This window comes from Miniopterus natalensis, chromosome 8 (assembly GCF_054644295.1).
Source record: "Miniopterus natalensis isolate mMinNat1 chromosome 8, mMinNat1.hap1, whole genome shotgun sequence".
NCBI classification, from domain to species: Eukaryota; Metazoa; Chordata; class Mammalia; order Chiroptera; family Miniopteridae; genus Miniopterus; species Miniopterus natalensis.
Genome location: NC_142088.1, coordinates 6,801,246 through 6,819,995, shown reverse-complemented (window position 1 = coordinate 6,819,995; position 18,750 = coordinate 6,801,246). Strand labels below are relative to the sequence as shown.

The 18,750-nt window shown below is 49.1% G+C and overlaps 1 protein-coding gene across 1 annotated transcript in view; it reads left to right on the top strand.

Annotated features, from left to right (window-relative positions):
* Window positions 1-18,750, top strand: part of RHBDD1 (rhomboid domain containing 1) — an 84,888-nt gene extending 66,138 nt beyond the window's left edge. The window contains exon 7 of the mRNA XM_087819557.1: window positions 17,351-18,750. Coding sequence (XP_087675683.1) covers window positions 17,351-17,442 — 92 coding nt within the window. The 3' untranslated portion in view covers window positions 17,443-18,750. The remainder of the gene's footprint in view (window positions 1-17,350) is intronic.

Here is an 18,750-nt window from a genome sequence, read left to right as displayed (position 1 = left end):
GAGCCAGAACACGTAGGGCACCTGTCACTGTGACGGCCAAAGAGCTCAACTGTAGATATTTCCCAGTGCCCCCTGCAGAGGCATGCTCTACCCATTGCTGATCAAGAATTAAAATTTATCAAGATACAGAGTAAAAAATTATTCCAATAATGGCTTATCCTAAAATGAGTTGCAGCATTATGGGTTAGAGAGATGGAAATCTAACAAGTAATCATGAATGCCAAAAAGTCATCATATGCAGAAAATTGTGGGAGGGATCGGAGTTTTTAACTTTAGATGTTTTATCTGGGCTATTTGGTATAAATCTGTTAATACAACAAACACTTTAAGAGCCCTTCTAGGAGCCAGATCATGAGAAAACAGCTGGACAGATTTTCATGTGCATAGGGTACATTTAGGATATCCTTAGAAAAATTTATAATTTCATTTATGGAATTCACTGTTGGGGATTTGGGGCACCTCACAAAGAGGTGGTCCACCTTCCACATCAGGTTCTCAAAGTAATTCCCAGACCAGCTTCAGAGCATCATCTGGGAACTTGTTAGAAAAGCAGATTCTCAGTCCACATCACAGACCCACCAAATCACGGACTCTGGGGGTGGGGCCCTGCTCTCAACACACCAAAACATTCTCTGTGTGCAGCGGAATCACCTGCAGGGCCAATCGAAACCCAGGCTGCTGAAATGAGCCAATGTTCGAAGGTATATTTGGGAAGCAGTAAACACGATAAATGCCCTAGTATTTTATAGTGATGGCGGTGGTGGTGGTATCTATGGGCGCATTTTGTGTGGTGAAAAAAATAAAACAGGCTGGGTAGGTAAATGGCCTGATTGTTGTGGACTTTGTCTAAAATTTGTATTTTCATTTGGAAAAATGGTAGTAATCTCTGAAAGTTAGCTCCAAATGTATGAGAAGGAAATGGAAATATCCCCATACACATGGCAGCTGTCCTCAACTGTTGCAAAGATGAGTGGTAGCTGAGGGCCTCCGGCGCTCAGCCTTTCTTATAGAAGCAGTCCTCTCTGTTGGATGGGATGGTACTGGGGGTGAGGGAAGAGTCATTTACCATAAACTTATCGAATACTTTGCCTAAATAGGGAAGGAGAGTTAAGCCTTCGCTAAGAAAATGGTTCCACGTTTCTTCGTTAAGGGCCGCTGTAGCCAATTGACTTAGCTACCGAAGAAAGCTCCAGAAAGGGCATGCCGGAGTGGCTGCAGTAGACAAACTTCTTTTCTGTTTTTGTTCTTGAGCTGTGCTCTGCTAACCCAGCTCCTCTTGCCAAGCCAGTTTCCCCTCGCTCCTAAAGCCACATGCATTTTGAAGGAAATGTAATCCATATGTCCCTGAGTCACTTTCACCCAAGTCATTAGAATGCTCTTTTGTAAATGTGATTTCATGTTTGAAGTCCTTGTAAAGTATTTTTAGGAGACTTTTATTCTTCATAATGTTGGTTTTTTCTTGGTGTGTTGTCTTGTTTTATTTACACACACTATATATCATCATAGCAGACATTCTGCGGCGAGACACGAAAGAAATTTTGAAGCCAGAAGGAGGGGCTGGTCTAATGCATTTGAAGCAGCCAGATCCTATTTGCAGGCGTTTAGGACTCGTCCCTCTTCAGTGTTTCATGTTGCATCCCAGGCTGCTTCTACCTGGTCATATCCCCCCCTGGCCCCCTCCCACCCTGCTCCCCAAGAGGGTGCCGATGAGGAACAGGGGAGAGAGGAGGGAGTAATGACAGACCCAGACCGCCTCCTGGGATATATCTCTACGCTATGTCGTGTGACCCCCTCTTTCCAAAACCAAGTTCACTTCCCCTTTTACCTACTAGCATGGCCCACTGGGAGGGTGAAGGTGTTTCATAAAATGCCCACAAAGAGAGAAATAAAATTTAATTTAGGAGCAGTCGACAGCTTCTCTTACTTAGGGCAAATAGATGGTGTCTGCTCAGGACTGAAGCTAATTGAAAAATGGGGTGTTGTGGTTTTTTTTACTGAAATAGTTTTTGTTTGTATTTTAATCTCTGCCTCTTTGGAATCTTATGACATGGATTGAGTTTTATCTGTACAAGAAGCCTCCTGGTTTCTGTGTGTCTGTCCCTCGGGAGCACCTGTGGGCTGCAGAAGGCACAGAGCAGCCTCGTTTTCAGGGTGAGGTCCATGTCCGTCTGTTGGGAGCACTGGGTCCTGTGCAGGCAGCAGGTGCAGCCTCAAACACAGGAAGAGACATTTGCCACCTGGAGGAACAAAGATTTAAGGGGTTAACACTTTTGCTTCTCATCTTTGAGCTTATGGAACACTTTCCCCGTTTTTGTTTAAATTTGGTCCTCAAAACTGCCCAGAAGGCTATGGTTTCTTGGTTTCGACTGGTTGTGTTTCCATGAGAGGTTACGTTTCTAGTTTTCTCAGGTGGCTGTGACTGTTGGCGTGTGCCTTTGTCTCCACTAGGCCATCAGCTCCCTGAGAGCAGAGATGTCCTGTCTATCCAACGGGGACATTTGAGGACCTGCATGGGCTTTTCCTTTGGAAGCCCCATCCCGCATCTAAACATACAATCCCATCCATAGTATATAAGTATGTCTTAAAGTAAATGAATATAAATATATATATGCCATACATATGATACATCACATACAGGGTGTCCAAAAAAAACGTATGCACACTTTAACAGCTGATAGCTCAATTTTGAAAATGAAATGTATTTTAATAAACACTGCCTTTATAATTATCCAAAGCGTGTGTATACATTCTTTGGGAGAACCCTGTATATTCCTTGATGATCTTTTACGAAACTCCTCTAGACCATATTTTGTGGCAGGGATTCTGAAGTTCATTCTCCCCAGAGGAAGAACAGGATTTACCTGGCATCAGTTTAAGGAGGTAACTGCGCAGGGGAATTATGAGATGTTCTCTTGCGCTGAGACGTGGGTGCCCATGAAGTGGGTGCCAAGGGGTTCCGTCTGGCCTTGTTGTCTCAAGATGCTGGGAGGGAGGTATTTTCATGTCCCCTTTCCACCTGCTTCCCCAGGCTTTGCCGGTCACCCAGAACTGTCCCCACTGGAACAGTGGTATTTGTGTATTCAGAGCAAAGCCCGGTTGCCTTAGGGGTATTTCGAAAAACAGTTCACAGGTGTGATCTCTCTCAGTCACCCCTCCTTCCCGGCCCAGTCCCCCTGCAAGGACTTGTCCCATAGTTTATATTTGAGCTGTTTTCCTTCTAGAAAACAAAGTAAACTAGACCAAAATAGCCCAGCCTAAAAGTTCTAGAGACGGTCATGCTGGGAAGTGCCAGGTCTCTTCTCCCTTGGCTGCTGCTTTAAGGAGTGGCAGCCAGGTGGGAGAAGCCCCACCTGCTCCCTGGCCGGCTGTCTTCCTCTCGGCCTCTGAGCCTTCCAGCAACTCCAAGGCCAGCAGACAAGAGTACTGGCCCTGAAGTTGTCATCCCAACTGTTTACCCTCCTAGCCTCTCTCTCCTGAGAGTCCCCTTCTGTTCACGTGGACCCGCTGGTAGAAGAAGGGCTCCCTCTCCTGTGATGGACCCGAGGGCCGGGTGGTGGGGAGGCCCGGACAGCCCCCCAGCCTCGCCTCACTCTGGAGCCTGTGCCCAGTCTCACAGGCCTTGAGTTTCTCACCCGGGATTCCTCTTACACAGCACCGGGTGCAACAGTCAAAGCCAACGTCAGGATTCTGGCCCTTCCGTGCCAAACACTCGATGTTCTGAGTGTAATTGGTCATCAATACAGGTCTGAAAGTTGGTTTGAAATGAGATGGGCCATGTGCTCGCCTTTGAGCCAGGTGGGAAGAGAGGTCGGTTGAGGAACACAGAACTCTTTGATGCCGGTTAACCGCCTGCCCACGCACGTTTGAGTATGTGTGGCCTGGCTTCAAAGCAGAGCCACAGTTCTCACGGAGTCGAGCATTATGCTACCTGGATGCCAGGCTAACGGTGCCTTGCGGCTGCTGGGCCGTGGCAGGGACCCCTTTTGATTGAAACCTTGTTGGTGCCCATACATTGTCCATGCTCTGAATCACAGGCCTGTCGCCATAGCCAGTTAATGTGAGAGAGACAGTTTCCAGCTTGAGTTAACACAGCTGCTGAGGGATCTTGGGTAGATTTCTTAACTTTCCTGAACTGTCTCAGCATCCATTAGACAAGGGCTGTCTAGGTCACCTCTAAGGCCTGGCTAGCTTTAAAAATTCTGTACACATTTAATACTAGCCTCATTGCACTGGTCTCATGGGTGTGAATATATGATTCTTTTAAACCATAGATTTATATCCACCTTAGGCTTAAATAGGCTTTTCAAGAGAAGAAACTGTTCCTTACCCGTCCTTATATCCCCTCAGTCTGGCCCGACACACAATACATGTTTTCAATTAATATTGGTTATTTAATTAAGGAAAGGGGAGAGGCAGCAAGTTGCTAAAAATTAAAACCAGTCTCAGAAAATTTGGTTAATGAGGAATTTATAAGTTGTAAACCAAAACAAAGGCGAGATTGGAGAGATGACCAGAAAATTAGCCATGTCCTCCCCCAGGCTGTTCCTGGTAAGGAAAGCTGGCTCTTGTCCCTAATTGTGCTGGAAGTGCGTCAGAGGGCCCAGCCATCGCATAACTCCACCCCACGGAGGAAGCATGAATGTCAGCAGTTGTTAGTAAGAGGGAGGAGATGAGTCTCGCAGTGAACCTCTAGGTTGTCAGATGTGGTGCCTCACTGCTCAGGAGACCTCAATTTGAGAACATACATACTTTCCAGCAATTCTAGTGGACTTCACGTCCGACTCGTAGGACTGTGCCACAGTGGCGTCTGTCCTCAGGCACGGTGCTGAGGTCAAGCTGAGCAAGGACTTCACCCACAGTGGTGTTGTGTTGCTCTTCTGAGTTCTGAGTGTCCAGGTGGTGACTTCTGTTGGATCTCTTGTTCATTAAATGAAGATGCACAAAAGAGGCTACTTGATTTTTCCAGTTGGCCGAAAAATAAATGGGATTTTGCCCCTGGAGGTGATTTGCATGGGGCTTTCCAGGCACCAGGATACTCCTTAGTGTCTGGTGCCCATCCAGAGGGCAGGGTAGATGGCTACCTGCCTGCCCACAGCATGAGAGGTCATGACTCATCTGGAGCAGAGGGCGTTGTCAGAGAACGGGAGATCATGCCTATAAGGTGCTCGGCACGTCCTGGGTGTCCTGCTGCTCCCATCCCTATTTTCAGGCCATGGTCTCTTCTAGGCTGTGCTCCCATGGTGTGGGTGAGGCCTAGGCCCTCTGCTCCAAGGGGACCCCGTTGAGGGCCTGAGGAGGATCAGGTCTCTTGGCGGTGGCCATGAAATTGTGGTCACAGTCCCTGTGTTCTTGTTTGGAGACTAAGTGCAGTGTGGACTGGAGTAGGAGTGAAGTCCCCCGAGTCTTGGGCCCCAGGGACACTGTGCAGGTGTGTGTACAGCACAGGCGGCTCTTTCTTCAGGAGGAGCCCAAACAGTGCTTCCAGGCAGGACCTGGGGGACAGCCAGCGTGGGCCTGCAGTGCCTCATCACCGGGCCCTCGGTCTGTACCGCTTCTTAGATCCTGGATCTTGGAGATATTATGCCCCACCCCACCCAGGACCTAAGCCACCAGAAGACAGAGAGAAGGAGGGTGCCGCCTGGTCAGTGACTTCCTATGGCGAAAGCACGACTTTCGCTTCAGCCACTTTGACGTAGCAGCACCAGGTAGCAGGGCCCGGAGAGTAAGGGTCTGTTGTAAATGACAAGCCCTATGAGCCTTACCCACCCACACCCCAGCCTCTGCCCTCCCTCCTCCCTTCTTTCTTTTTCCAGTTACAGCCCACTTTCAATATTATTTCATATTGGCTTCAGGTGCACTGCGTAGGACAGACAACCATACGCTTTACAAAGTGATCCCCCCAATACTTCTGACGCCCACCTGCCTTCCGCAGTTATTACAGTATTCCGACACTGCTCCCTGCGCCGTATGTTATGTGCCGTGACTGTTCTGTAACTGCCAGCCTGTATTCTCACTGCCTTCACCTCTGTCGCCCGGCCCCCAGCCCCCTCCTGTCTTCCCTGGTCCTCACCTGTGCGAGACTGGCTGCCTCACCCTAATGAAGAATGTGTCCCCTTAGGTCACATTCCACCTGGAGCTCCCCGAGGACACTCATTCCCCCGGAGGAAGTGGGAAGAGGCCGGTGTGAACTCGAACGTCAGGTTCTATGTCTTTATGGGAGAGGAGAGGGCAAGGCTCCTGAAGCCCGCAGGAGCAGAGGACAGCGACGGGCCGCCTGGGCTGTGCTGTTCCTGTGACTTGTTTTCCACGTGGAGGTGCTGCCTTTGTAGAACTTGGGGCGGCTCTGTTTGTCCTGCCCCATCCTTTAAAGCCCATCATCTCTTTCTAAGAGGCCCACACCAGCAGGCGATGGCGAGAGGCCTGGCCTTTGGGACAAGACACAGGTTACTGGTGCTGTGATAACAGGCCCCACAAATGCAACGTGGAAAACCAGCCACTGCTCTCCCAAAGTGCCTGCTTTCGTGGAAGAGGGACCTGCCTGGTCACTGGGTCCTGAGCCTTTGTTACCTAAATGAGGTGCCTGGGGCCCAGCGAGGCCAGGGGCCCTCTGCTCCGATGGCCACTGAGCATCTGTGCTCCCCCAGTCCGGACCTTTGTCTGTACCTCAGCTTGCTCCCCTCCTTCTGTTTTGCATTCAGCGTGGTCTTGCCTTCATAACTGCATCCCCTTTTCCTCTGTAAACATTAATATGAAATATATTTGCTTTGCCTCTTGGCCTCACCCGCCCCTGTGTGTCTGAAATAGCCGGCTGGAATTCATGAGATTGTTATGTCTTCAGATGTTTATAATCCAAAAGAATCCCTTATGATTTTTTTAAATAATAAACCGACTTGGACGTTGGTATTTTCTGTTGGAAAGAGGAGCCAAGTTCACAGTGCAGCAATTACAATGCAATGCATTATGTATAATTTGTAGTGCGCCCCAGGAGCAGTGGTAAACCGTGAAATGCCGTCCGGGCCCCACAGCATAATTAGCAGGATCAAACGCAGCTCAGAGAGACGCACAATAGTTGCCGTCTGAGGTCAGTAAAAGTAAGGAAAAGTTCCGATAAAAGCAGTGCACCCCAAATTATATCAAGAGCAGCCCCTCTATCAGGCTGTGAATACGTCCAGAGCCTTTGTTGCTAATTAAAGAAACCTTTTGAGGTTTAACAGCTCATAAATTGGCGCTGGGAATGCCCCATTGTTCTGAGGTTACGAGCCTTGTCTTTGAAATGTAACAGTTGTACTTTTATATTGCATTCCTCCGAGAGCACCATTGTAAACACCAGGGCTTGCGTTTCAACTTAAATTCGAACAATGTGGTTTGAAGAGAGTTCACCACATCAAAGGGAGGCTGTTTGGGCATGTTTTATAAATTCTTCTCTCTATAGTATTTAAAGCTACAAGTGACTCATCCAAGTGTGTTCCATTTAGATCAGTGGTGTCGGTAGAGTGTCCTCACTGGGGCTTTTGCTGCCCTTTTTTTTTCTACCCTAAGAGAATTGTCTGAAAACAGGTCTAGGCCTTTTGCCAAGTCAGTTGCCCTTAATCTACTATCTTCAGATCCATAGAAACAGTTCTGGAAATGTTGTTATACTGGGTCTGAACAGCAACAAATGTTGTGCCTTTTCATGGTCAATTTTTTTTTAATCTCAAAATATCCACTGTATCAACTTGGAATTTTTTTTATGTACCAATTAGGGCCCCTTGCATACCTTCTTAGCCTCTCATTTAAAACAAAACAAAACCACTATTTTTATTTTTATTTTTTTGCTGAGCCAGTGGTTAAAGTGAAGAAAGGCTGGGTGGTAAAGGGATAGATGTGGGTGCTGGTTTCCAAAGCAGTGTGAAGAACTCTGGGCTTTGATCCCACCGCTGGGTGCCCAGGCCATGTTATTTGCCGGCTGTGGGACCTCGGAAAATCCCACACCTTCCCTGAGCCTCACTTTGGCCATCTGTAGAATGAGGACAGTGCCTACACCTCCCTTCCTCCCTCCTTCCTTCCTTCTCTCCCTCCCTCCCTCCCTCCTATCCATCCATCCATCCATCCATCCATCCATCCATCCATCCATCCATCCATCCATTCCTGGGGAGAGCATGGGAACAGACCCTCCCTGTTCGGCCCCCACACGTCACTGGATAATCAGTCGTGCGTCACTACTAACTGGGTAGCAGGAGCTTTGAGAAAAGGGGGTGCTCTTGTGAGAGCTCAGGCAGAGGGGTCGCAGTCCCTTTCCTGGGGACTCGTGCTGGAGCTGAGGGCTGCCGGAGGAGGGATAACTAGTGAGCTGGAGCTGAAGGAGGGCAGGTGTACTGGGCAGGGTACAAATTTGGATCTTTATTCTTAAATGAAAGGAAGTTCTTGGAGGTTTAGGGCAGAGGATCAAGTTGATCAAGAAATGTGTGGTTTTGAAGAGCTGCGGCCCACTGTGAGAAGAAGGGCTGGTAGGAGAGCCAGGGAGGTGCAGGAGGTCACTCGGGCTCAGACACCAGACCCGGCTCCCGAGGCCGGCACAGGCGGAACTGGGGGCAGAAGGGCCTGGGGCAGGCAGACGGAGAAGAATGCGTGAGTTTGGGGAATGTTCACTTAGAAAGGCAGGATTTGGTGATGGGTTGAAAAGGGGCAGGTGAGCAAGAGGAACGTGTCTGGGATGACTCTAGGGGCTGGGCACGTGTGACTAACTGGATGTATGGTGGGGACATTCCCAGGACCGGGCGTCCTGGAGGGGGGTTATTAGAATAACGGGTGCCACCGACTCTTGATTGCCTCGGGCCAGGTGCTGACATCTTTCATTCATCTATTTCAGGGCACATCTCTACCGTAGGTCTTCACACCACACAGATAAGAAAGTTGAGGGTCAGTGAGTACAGTATGCAGCTTGTCCAAGGGCACAGAAACGGGCAGAGCCAGTTTTCAAACTCGGTCTGTCTGGCTCCGGAACCTTTCCCCTTCCAGAGCCAGGCAGCAGAGGCGCACGTTTGTAAAACTAACGCCCACTCCAGATTTGACATGGGAGGTCTGGGTGATGCGGGATGCAGAGGCTGAAAGGGGAACAGGAAGCTGGGCAGTGGGACAGGCCCCCGAGAGACCTAGGTTCTGGTTCCTCCCCTTAGCTGTGCAAAGCGGGAAAGCCTCTCCCCCTCTCTGGGCTTCCATTTCCCATCCCTGAAATGAGCAGGTTGGATTCCACCATCCTATGTGCTCCCTTCCCTGCTCTGAAAATCCATGATTTCTATGATGGACCGGTGCACTTCACACACAATCTCCTTCCCAGGCTTAATGGAATCTTTAGAGCTTCTTTCTTACGTCTATAGCTGGGCCCTTCAGTGCCAGCTTTTAACTTGGCCACAGCACACACTTAGATATTTCCAAAGAGGCTCAGAAGGCCGCACGTTCCTCCCTCTCTTATCTAAATCATCAGTTATCCAAATTCAGCCTAATATTAGATTCCTAACATGGAATTCAAAGTCTAGAAACTGTTCTGAGGTCTCCCTTTCTATTCAAAAATAAGTTTTATTTTACTAGAAAGGATTAACAGACTTAGGAGTAAGTCATTTCTGTTGTTTTGAATATCTGTCCATAGCACAGGCCATTTTAGAATTATTTCTGAGCAATTCTAGGTCAGTGTGAGCCAGTTAGAGGCAGGCTGTTTGAAGGGGGTGAAAACAGTCGTGAGAAGCCCGCAGGTCTTCCTGAGGCTGGGAGGGCTTATGGATTAGGAATGCATGCCCACCACAAGCACATGTTCTCTCTCTCTCTCCCTTTCTTTCCCTAATGAGCCACAAGACCAGAACTTGGGGGTGAGTTAATCAGACCTAAAAGAACACACAGTAAGTGGTAATTAGGCTCAGGGTTGGGTTGAATACCATCAAATGCAGAAACAAGCATGTTTTTAAAATGACCATCAGATTTCTGGGACAGTTTATCATATCTCAGAAATTCGGCACCATCACCACGCTCACTCTGACCCACATACAGAATTTCCCAGCCCTTAGGTGCAAAGAGCAGGGTCCTGCTTATTTGTATTTTCCCAGATGGCCTCTCACTACACTTATCGCGCAGAGCTTATCCCCTCTGCAAGGACTAAAGGTCGTGTCGGCCTCACCTTCCGAGTTATCGAGGCCTCGGCGGGGGAGCCCACCCGCTCTGAGAACTCTAGCTGCAGCCATTGGAAGTCATGGCTCTGTACTTCTGACAAGGATGTCGCCCTTTACTCGCTTTTACCTCCTCCCTCTCCTGCCTTGTGTTTACCCGCAAAGAGCACATCTGGTCCCTGTCCTTGGGTTGCTCTATTTCCTTGTGGTGCAGTTGGGTGGGTGGATCCCGGGGTGCACCCAGCCTGTCCCTGCTGGTTTGGGCACCTTTGAGACTGGCGGAGGTGCACCCCGATGGCAGGTTTTTCTCAGAACAGTTTGCCTTCCTCTCATTCCACCTGCGAGAGGACGCGGCTTTCGGCGCCTGTGGACGAGCTTTGAACCGTGATTCTCTCCTTGGCCCCGACCACCTCAGAGACGGCTTCCTGGGCCAGGGGTTGCTTTTGTGATTATGTATTGATATCAGTATCCCCGAACGTGTAGTTATGGACTAATCAGACTTGTGCATTTGAAAAATAGAAATAATTTGAATTTTTAAAGTTTTTAAGGTAGCATTCAGCTTAGAGGCACATAATACATCTCACATCTCGGCCAGTTTCTAGCTATTGAAAGTTCTCTAAAGTATCCGGAACCCTGAGCCCAGGCAAACTTCATGCATTTCATAGAGGAAACAAACATGGGTTTGTAGCCTCCTTTAGGCATGTCTCTCTCAGGATCTGGGAGCTGGTTAGTGGTCAAGGCTAGAAACCTCTCGAGATTCCCCCACCTTGAACTTCCCCAGCTGCCACCATTTTCCTACATTTCTCTGTGGCCTCCAGCCTCATTGACCTGGCCTGGTCCTCCTGTCCCCCTCTCTGCCCAGTCCTGATGGCATGTCAGTTGGGTCTTTGTTTATCCACCAGACATTTATGATGCATCCACCATATACTAGGCACCTGGATCCAGAGGTGAATCCCTTGGCTCCTGAGTTAGAGCGACTCAGGCCAGTTTCCTCATCTCTGATGCCGTGACTAATAGAATCTCCAGGGCATTCCTGTAAGTGGATTTGCTCTGTTCCTCGGGACAGAGGGGTTGCTTTGCTGTCTTACTTTTAAAATCATATCATCTGGAGCGAGCATCACAGCGTGACCTGGGAAACCACCAGGGTCTCAGCTCAGGACAAGAGACTGACTTGTACAAAACCAGGGAGAACTGTCAGTGCTGGGGCCTCTGCCGATTTCCAGGGCTCAGGGAGCACTCAGTCTGTAAGTCCTGCTCCTGCACCTGGAACCAGAGCACCAGGCACAGTCCAGACGAGCGCTGACAGCCGTCTCTGCCTCGCTTCCTCCTGCTGCCCTTCTGCTGGGCTGGTTCAGGAAGGGGCAGCAGGAAAGAGTGGGGGCAGGTGTCAGTGGCTGAAAACATGAACCTGTAAACAGAGCCACTTTGCTTAGGTTTAAGTAAGTCATTTTAGCATTACCGCATCTAGCACTCATCTTATTACCACAGACTGCATCTGTGTGTCTCTTCCAGTTTGGAGTGACAGGGACACAGATCACTCCAGTGACAGCACTGAGCTGGGCAGGCCATGTACACAATAGCAAGAGTAAATCCCGAGTTCAGAGCTGGTTGAAATATCTGCACCCGCGTCCATGCCACGACCCTGTCTCTCCCTCTCCCTCTCCCGCTGCCTGCCAGTCTCCTCTGCACTGGGAGAAACTGGTGTGACGTAGAAGCTGCTAGACGCCGGCAAATAATGCCCAGCTTTCAGACCGTCCAGAAATAAACAGCTCCGTAGCATTCGGGGCAGCGGCTTCTGTGAGCCCATCTGTTTCAGAGCAGCCCTGATTGTGCTGGCGACGTGGATGCTTTGTTGGTGAATTTGTCGTTTTCTCTGGCAGATTCAGCATCCTGGGCCTCTGGCTCCCCCTGCAGGCAAGTGCAGGTACTGGAATGCAACCCAGCATGGATCTTTTCAGTTGAAAGAAAAATCTGAGTTCTGTGTAGCTCAGTGGTTCCCCAAGGCTAGCATAGGTCAGAATCCCCTGGGAGCCCATTAAAAATACAGTGGCCAGCGCTCGAGGCCGAGCCTGCTGAGGGGAACACCCTCTCAGACAGTTCATGTGTTCACACCAGCGTTAGAGAATTATCGCCTGGAATTCGGGGACCTGGAGGTTGGGAGTGACCCCATCATGTCTTACTCATCCCCAAATGGGAAATGACAAAGCCCGCTGGAGGTCCACACTCCACCCTCTTCCAGTTTATCCTGTAACCTTGTTGGTGCTAGTCAAAGATTTATGCCCTTGGAACTCATCAAAAACATTTAAATTGGAGAACCTGGCAAACACTGCTTAAGCCAGTGCTCCTGGTGGCAGTGCCAGTGAGGAGTCTTGCTGACAGCATGACCCCTGATATGACTCAATGGGAAGGGCACGTTGCCTCTGTTGTCTTCCCCCAAACCCATAACCACAGACTCATCATGAGAAAGACATCAGGCAAAGCAAATCGAGGGACATTCTCCAGGTGCCTGGCTGGTCTCCTTGAGATGGTCAAGGTCTTAGGAAACCAGAGAAGACTGGGAAACGGCCATAGCCCAGAAGGAACGAAGGAGACATGACACCTAATTACTGTGGATCCTGGAATAGAGACGGAATTAGTGGAAAAACTGGTGAAATCCCAGTGAAGCCTGGAAGTTAGTCAATACTAACGAACCCATCTCTGTAAGTTGTTTCTTAGTTGAGGGTCACACCATGATAATGCATGGTGTCACAACACGAGGGAAATTGTCTGTGTAACCTTTGTAACTTCTCTGTCCACCTAAAATTATCTCAAACTTAAAAGTTCATTAAAAATTAAAATGCCAGGAGGAGGTGTACTGAGTTACCAAGTGAGTTTGAGGGTGCTGCCAAGGAGCCACACATAGTTCTCTGCCCAGCAACCAGAAGTCACAGCCAGATGGGCTCCCAGGGTGGCAGGACCCTCCAGAGAAGCCACCAAGCCGCAGGCTGTAGAGGAGGCAGGCGGCTGGTGTGGCTGGTGTGGCTGTTGGCACTCTCCCTTCTCCGGCCAGCCGACCTGACGCCTTGCCCAGAGCTAAACAGAACCAGTGGTGGAATCTCGTACCCTTTTCCACAGCCTCTCAGTGATTTGCTATGTCATCTGCATCAGAGCCCCCTGGGTGCCCATTCAGTGCAGCTTCCTAGGCTCCGACCACCCCTTAGTGCGTTAGACTTTCTGGCAGTGGGATAGTAATCTGCATTTTTACCAAGTTCTCCATCATCATGCACACTGAAGGGTGAGGACCATGGCACCAAACTGGGCAGCTGTCCAGGTCCTGGAATCTCCAAGCCTGTCCGACTTTGCCCAGACCTCTTGCATTTATGCTGTTGAAAGACCAGGATGCCAGCGCTGGCTCCTGCCTCCAGTGCTAGTTTGTCACTGTGTGATGGGAGCTGTGTTCCTGCGGCCAGGGCTGCTAAAGCCAGGAGGGGAGAATTCACGCAGCTGCTCTTCAGGACAAAGGCCACAGCAAGCGGCAGACACAGGGCCGGAGGCCAGCGTGTCCCCGAAGGAGGCAATTTTTAATCTTTTTTGAGCTCGATTTATTATAGTTTAAATACTCGCTTCTCTACTACCCTCTCCTTTAAAAACAATAATGAATGTAAAACTTACTCAGTGACAACACCAGGATCAAAAAGCAAGAGGAATTTGGCAGGGGGACTAGTATTCAGGTTCTGAGAAGGCCACTGGAAGCCCCTTCCTACCCGTGCTCCCCAACCACGGCCCCCCTTATCGCAGTGGCAGGTCTGCTGCCTACCCCTGAGAGATCAAGGGCCGGAGGAGTCCAGAGACTGGAGCAGGTAGCCGTTCGGACCAAGGGAATGCTTGAAGGCCTCAGGGTCCCCGGAGTGGAGGCCAGTGAAAGTGCAGGCTGGCGGGAAGGGCCTGGCAGCTGCCCTCACTGTGCAGGTCCTGCTAAGGCCCCATCCACACGCAGGCGTGCAGTCTCAACCAGAAATCGTGTCCAAGTTCTGTGTTGGCCAGCCTGGCATGCAGGGCCCCTCAGATGTATTAGGCAGTGAGAATACGGCCTCTGCCCTTGGGAGCCCTGCGTCCAGTTTTCCAAGAGTTTTCATATATTTATCCAGTGAATATCCGCAGATGACCTTGAATTGAAAAAAAAATTACAGTCTCAAAGTATGTGGAACAGGGAGGGATCTACTTGGAGATCCTCACCGTCTCTTCAGTTTCCAGAATCAGCGAGTATGAGGTGGAAACCGAGGTGCCGACAGACTGCTGACAAAGGGCATTCTGTTTCAGATCAAGGAAAACCTGGAACATCTTCAAGCTTCATTAACTATATGTAAAAGGTGTCTGAAAATTATTCCTACTGTCATTAAGATCCCTCTGGATAACGTGTTAAGTGGTGACAAAATTTTCAAAGGGTTTAAGACGAATTGACTTAAAAACTAGAAAAGATTTTTAGCATTGAAACCTACGTCCATTTGTTTCCCTGCTCTTCATGTGACAGCGCTTCCTAATCCGAGGCGGCACTCTGAGCCTCAGCCCCTCCTCCTTTCCTGCTTGCGAGGTAGAGGGCGAATCGAGGCTGTTTCTGTAAGAAATAATAATTATTCTCTGTTTAAAACAGATTCGACAGTTAGCTGCCAAGGCTGATGTTTGCAGCTGGGCCGACGGCTAAAATGTATACCTCATAAGAGATCCTAGTCCCTGATATTTTCAGCTGTCAAAATAATCTCACGTTTGCAGTAAGCCTTATCTGAGGCAGAAGGAAATCATTTCTGCTGCTTTTAAAACAGATCCTGTCTCCAGATCATGATAATGCAGTAATGTTCAGGTTTACAGATGTGGGTGGGGGATCAGGGAAGACAACTCATGCACCTCATGTCCGGAGCAGTGTGGAAAGGATCTGGGTTTGAATCTTGACTTGGCCTCTGGCCAGCTGTGTGGACTTGGCCAGTCACTTGAGATCTTTCAGGCTCAATTCCTCCATCTGTAAAATAGGCCAGGAAATTCTAATGGAAGGATACGTAGAATAAAAACCACATATAACAATATGGATGAATTTCACAAACAGCACAAAATGAAGCCACTTGTGAAGGGTACCTGCAGTACGAATTCATTCATGGACAAAATGGACAAGTGAGTCCACCCTCTGAGGAGTGGGACCGTGGGTGCTCTTGGATGCGGGGGAGTGGCTGGACGGGAGCTCGTGGAGGCTTATGAGTGCTGAAAACGTCCTATACTTCAAGCTGGACATTGGTTCCACATATTCAGTTCATGAAGATCAGGCTGTATGTATACTTTTTAAAAAGGAGGGGAGAGCCCTGGCCGGTGTGGCCCAGTTGGTTGGGCGTCGTCCTGTGCGCAGAGAGGTTGCTGGTTTGATTCCCAGTCAGGGCACATGCCCAGGTTGCAGCCTCGATCCCCGATGGGGGTCATGCAAGGGGCTGCCAATCAGTGTTTCACTCTCACATCAATGTTTCCCTCTCTCTCCCTCTCCCGTCCTCTCTTTGAAAATCAATAAAAAACCTTTAGAAGAATTGAAATAGGGCACCATAACAGCTCTCTACGCCAAAGGGTGATTACTGTTCCTCTCTCAATGTGAGTTTCCTCCTTTGACGTGTGGTGCCATTTCTCCTCTGATGCCCTGCGAAGGGGTCCCGCGAGTGTCTGTGCCAGCTGCGCATTTTGAGAGCTAGAGCCCAGGAACATCCACAGCTGGTTTGTCTGATTCCTCCCTGTGTTTCCCATCATGAAGACATTAACTGTCAGGCTTTTTCCTTGGGACGCTGTGAGTCCCTGTGGGTATCTGAGCTCCATGGGTCTTGGAGTCAACATGCCACATCCCACTTGCTCCTGACTCTGCCCACAGCTGGGCCTAACGTTCCCTGCCCAGCTGGAGCGGGGTGTCATATCCTGGCCCGTGTGCATAAGTTCAATTAAGAATAGTCTTGTTGAAAACAACTGCTAGAGAAAAAACAGGACTTGAACTTTATAACATTTAAGCAGTAAACTATTGGTAATTGGATTCATGGGTTTCTATATAATTTCAAAGCATTTAGCACTTTGAACAAAGAGAAATTCCTTTAGACATACATATGGCAAAAGCCACACCCAGTAAACTTTGAACCTTGCAGTACTCATAAAACCCCTGTGATGAAAGTCTTAAGCCTCTGTGCTTGGACACCATCTCTAATGAAAGTCGATAAATTAACACGTATAGGCTGAGGCAAAAGTAGGTTTACAGTTGTTGGGATGGCGCAGGGAGAGTGAGACATCTGGTCGACGTAGGTGATGGGAAGGGGCCTGTGAGAGCGAGTTAACAGGGTCAGCAGGAGTGACAGGTACAACCTTTTAGGTGCAATTGCGTAAAGGTAAAGCCACTGCTTCTCCGTGTCTGTGGGTGGCACCCTGCGCGGCCGCCTCATGGACACTGTTGCACCTCTCTCGCTAGATTTAGGTTGCTGGGGCCTCGCGGTCAAGGACTGCCTATTTTAGTCCTTAATTGCTCCCACGGTGCCTGAAAAGTGTTGGTTTGTGTAATGGTTGAAATGCCTAGATCATTGTGAACTGTATTTTTGGTATGTTTGCAGCTCTAAGCAACCCTTTGCAGTAAGGATCTCCATTGTCCTTCATACGACCTTCATGTATTATGCCCCCATGCTTGTCTGCCTGCCCAGATATTGGCCATTATGGTAATGCAGCCCCTACATGTGGCCCATGGTGCCCCTGGTTGCTTGTGCATTTCTGGCTGGGGAGGCGCAGGGGGCACAGGTTAGAGGGAGGAAAAGAGAGGCCCCCAAGGCCAATCAAGAGAAACCAACCAGTGTACTTGGTGGGGACGACACCGGTGGCAACAGTTATTTCTGAGCATTAAAAAAATAAACTAAGCCCTTGAGACGTTAGGGGAGTTAAATGATGGAATGATGGAGCATGGTGGAAGAAAAAATTAAAATGGGAGGATTGTCAGGAAACTCCCAAATGAGTCAAATTAGCTTCGTGGACTGGACCACACTAAAAATATTTACTAGATGTTGAAACTGAGTATTGACAGCTAACGTTGAAATACGTTGTTCTATTTCTGTTTCGTGCTAAAATGAAGATGCCCAAACCATTTTCCCCCTTGGAGTCAGTCCTCGGGTGCAGAGCCCTGTAAATGTCAGAACCGTGGCCGGACTGTGTGCGATTCTCCCTGTGCTTTCTCGTGACAGGAAACAGCAGAAACTCGCCCCCGTCCTATGGGTTCCGACTGTCACCAGAAGAAATGAGGAGAACACGGCTGCACAGGTTCGACCGCCAGTGAGGACACCTAGCATCTTGGGCAGACGTGGTCCAGGGGTGTGATCATTGCCCGTGTGTGGTTCCTCCCCAAACCCTGCTCACTTTAAACAGAAGCAGAGCGTGAGATTATCACCCTAGACTTCTCGGATCCGCCCTGTCCCGTGGCCCGAATCTAGAGTCACAGACCGGTTGGCCTGTCTTGAAACCAGCCTTGCTGAGTGCTGCCCACAGCTTCCTGGGAGCAGCCTCTCTCCTGGCCTTGTTTTCTCTCACAGACAAGGTCAGCGCCTCCATGCGGGGACCATGTCCACACTCCTCTCTCTGTCTACTCCACGGCGCCTAGGCCTTGTTTTGTTTTTGATGACTCTGACCTTCACCGGGAGGTTTGTCTCCACCAGCTCTGAAGATCAGGCTTTATCCGCCTGCCGTGCTCCATGGTCGACCTTGCAGGAAGTCGGGAGCTGTGCCTGGCCCTCCTGGCACGTTGCCTGACTCTCCAGGACCAGGATGTGGCTCCCACAGCACTCTGTTCCTGTCTCCTTGTGCAGGAGCCCTGGCTCCTAGGGCCCCTGCGTCTCGGTGGCGTTGGCAATGCCCTTAGTTTGGTCTTACATTGCTCTCTGCCTTATGGAACATCTGACCAAAAAAGCTTCAGTGAAACCTCAAGTGGGGAAACCACACTCTACTAGGTATCAGGCCAGCAGTTTGGGCAGCCTCGCCAGTGACCATCTGTGCGCCTGGGATGGGACCTGCATTTGACCGTCAGCAAAGTGGCAGTAAGTGCCACAGGCAAAGTAGAGCCAAGGCATTCAGTGGGATGTTCACTGAGAAATCGCTCTTGAAGTTTTTTCTCATAAAAGTGCCTTTTCATTGGCCACTATAATAGCCACTTGTCTACTCACGTGTCTAACACACTCCCCTGCTGTGCTGTCTGTCCAGGTCATTTAAGATGCTTCCTGGTGCTTGTGTTTCCTGAACAAAAGGACTGTCCGATATCACTGATGTCTTAGTCACTGAGATATTTATTTTTTAAAGAGTTGGAAGCAAAAAAATTTCTATTTCAGTTTATCTAAGATTTGTATAGAGTTTTCTGATTGTGAAATTAATATACATGTCCCTTGTATATACATAAAGCAAACATGCTATGGAAGAAAATAAGCCACATGTTAACAAGTTACTTTGGGGAGAGGGGGTATATTGGATTTTGCTATCTGTTTTTTATAATTTTATATTGCTCTCTCAAAAACATATGTATATATGTGTGTATCACTTTTGCAACAAGAAAATTGATTTATATAATACTAAAACAATAAATATGTAATCAAGAAAA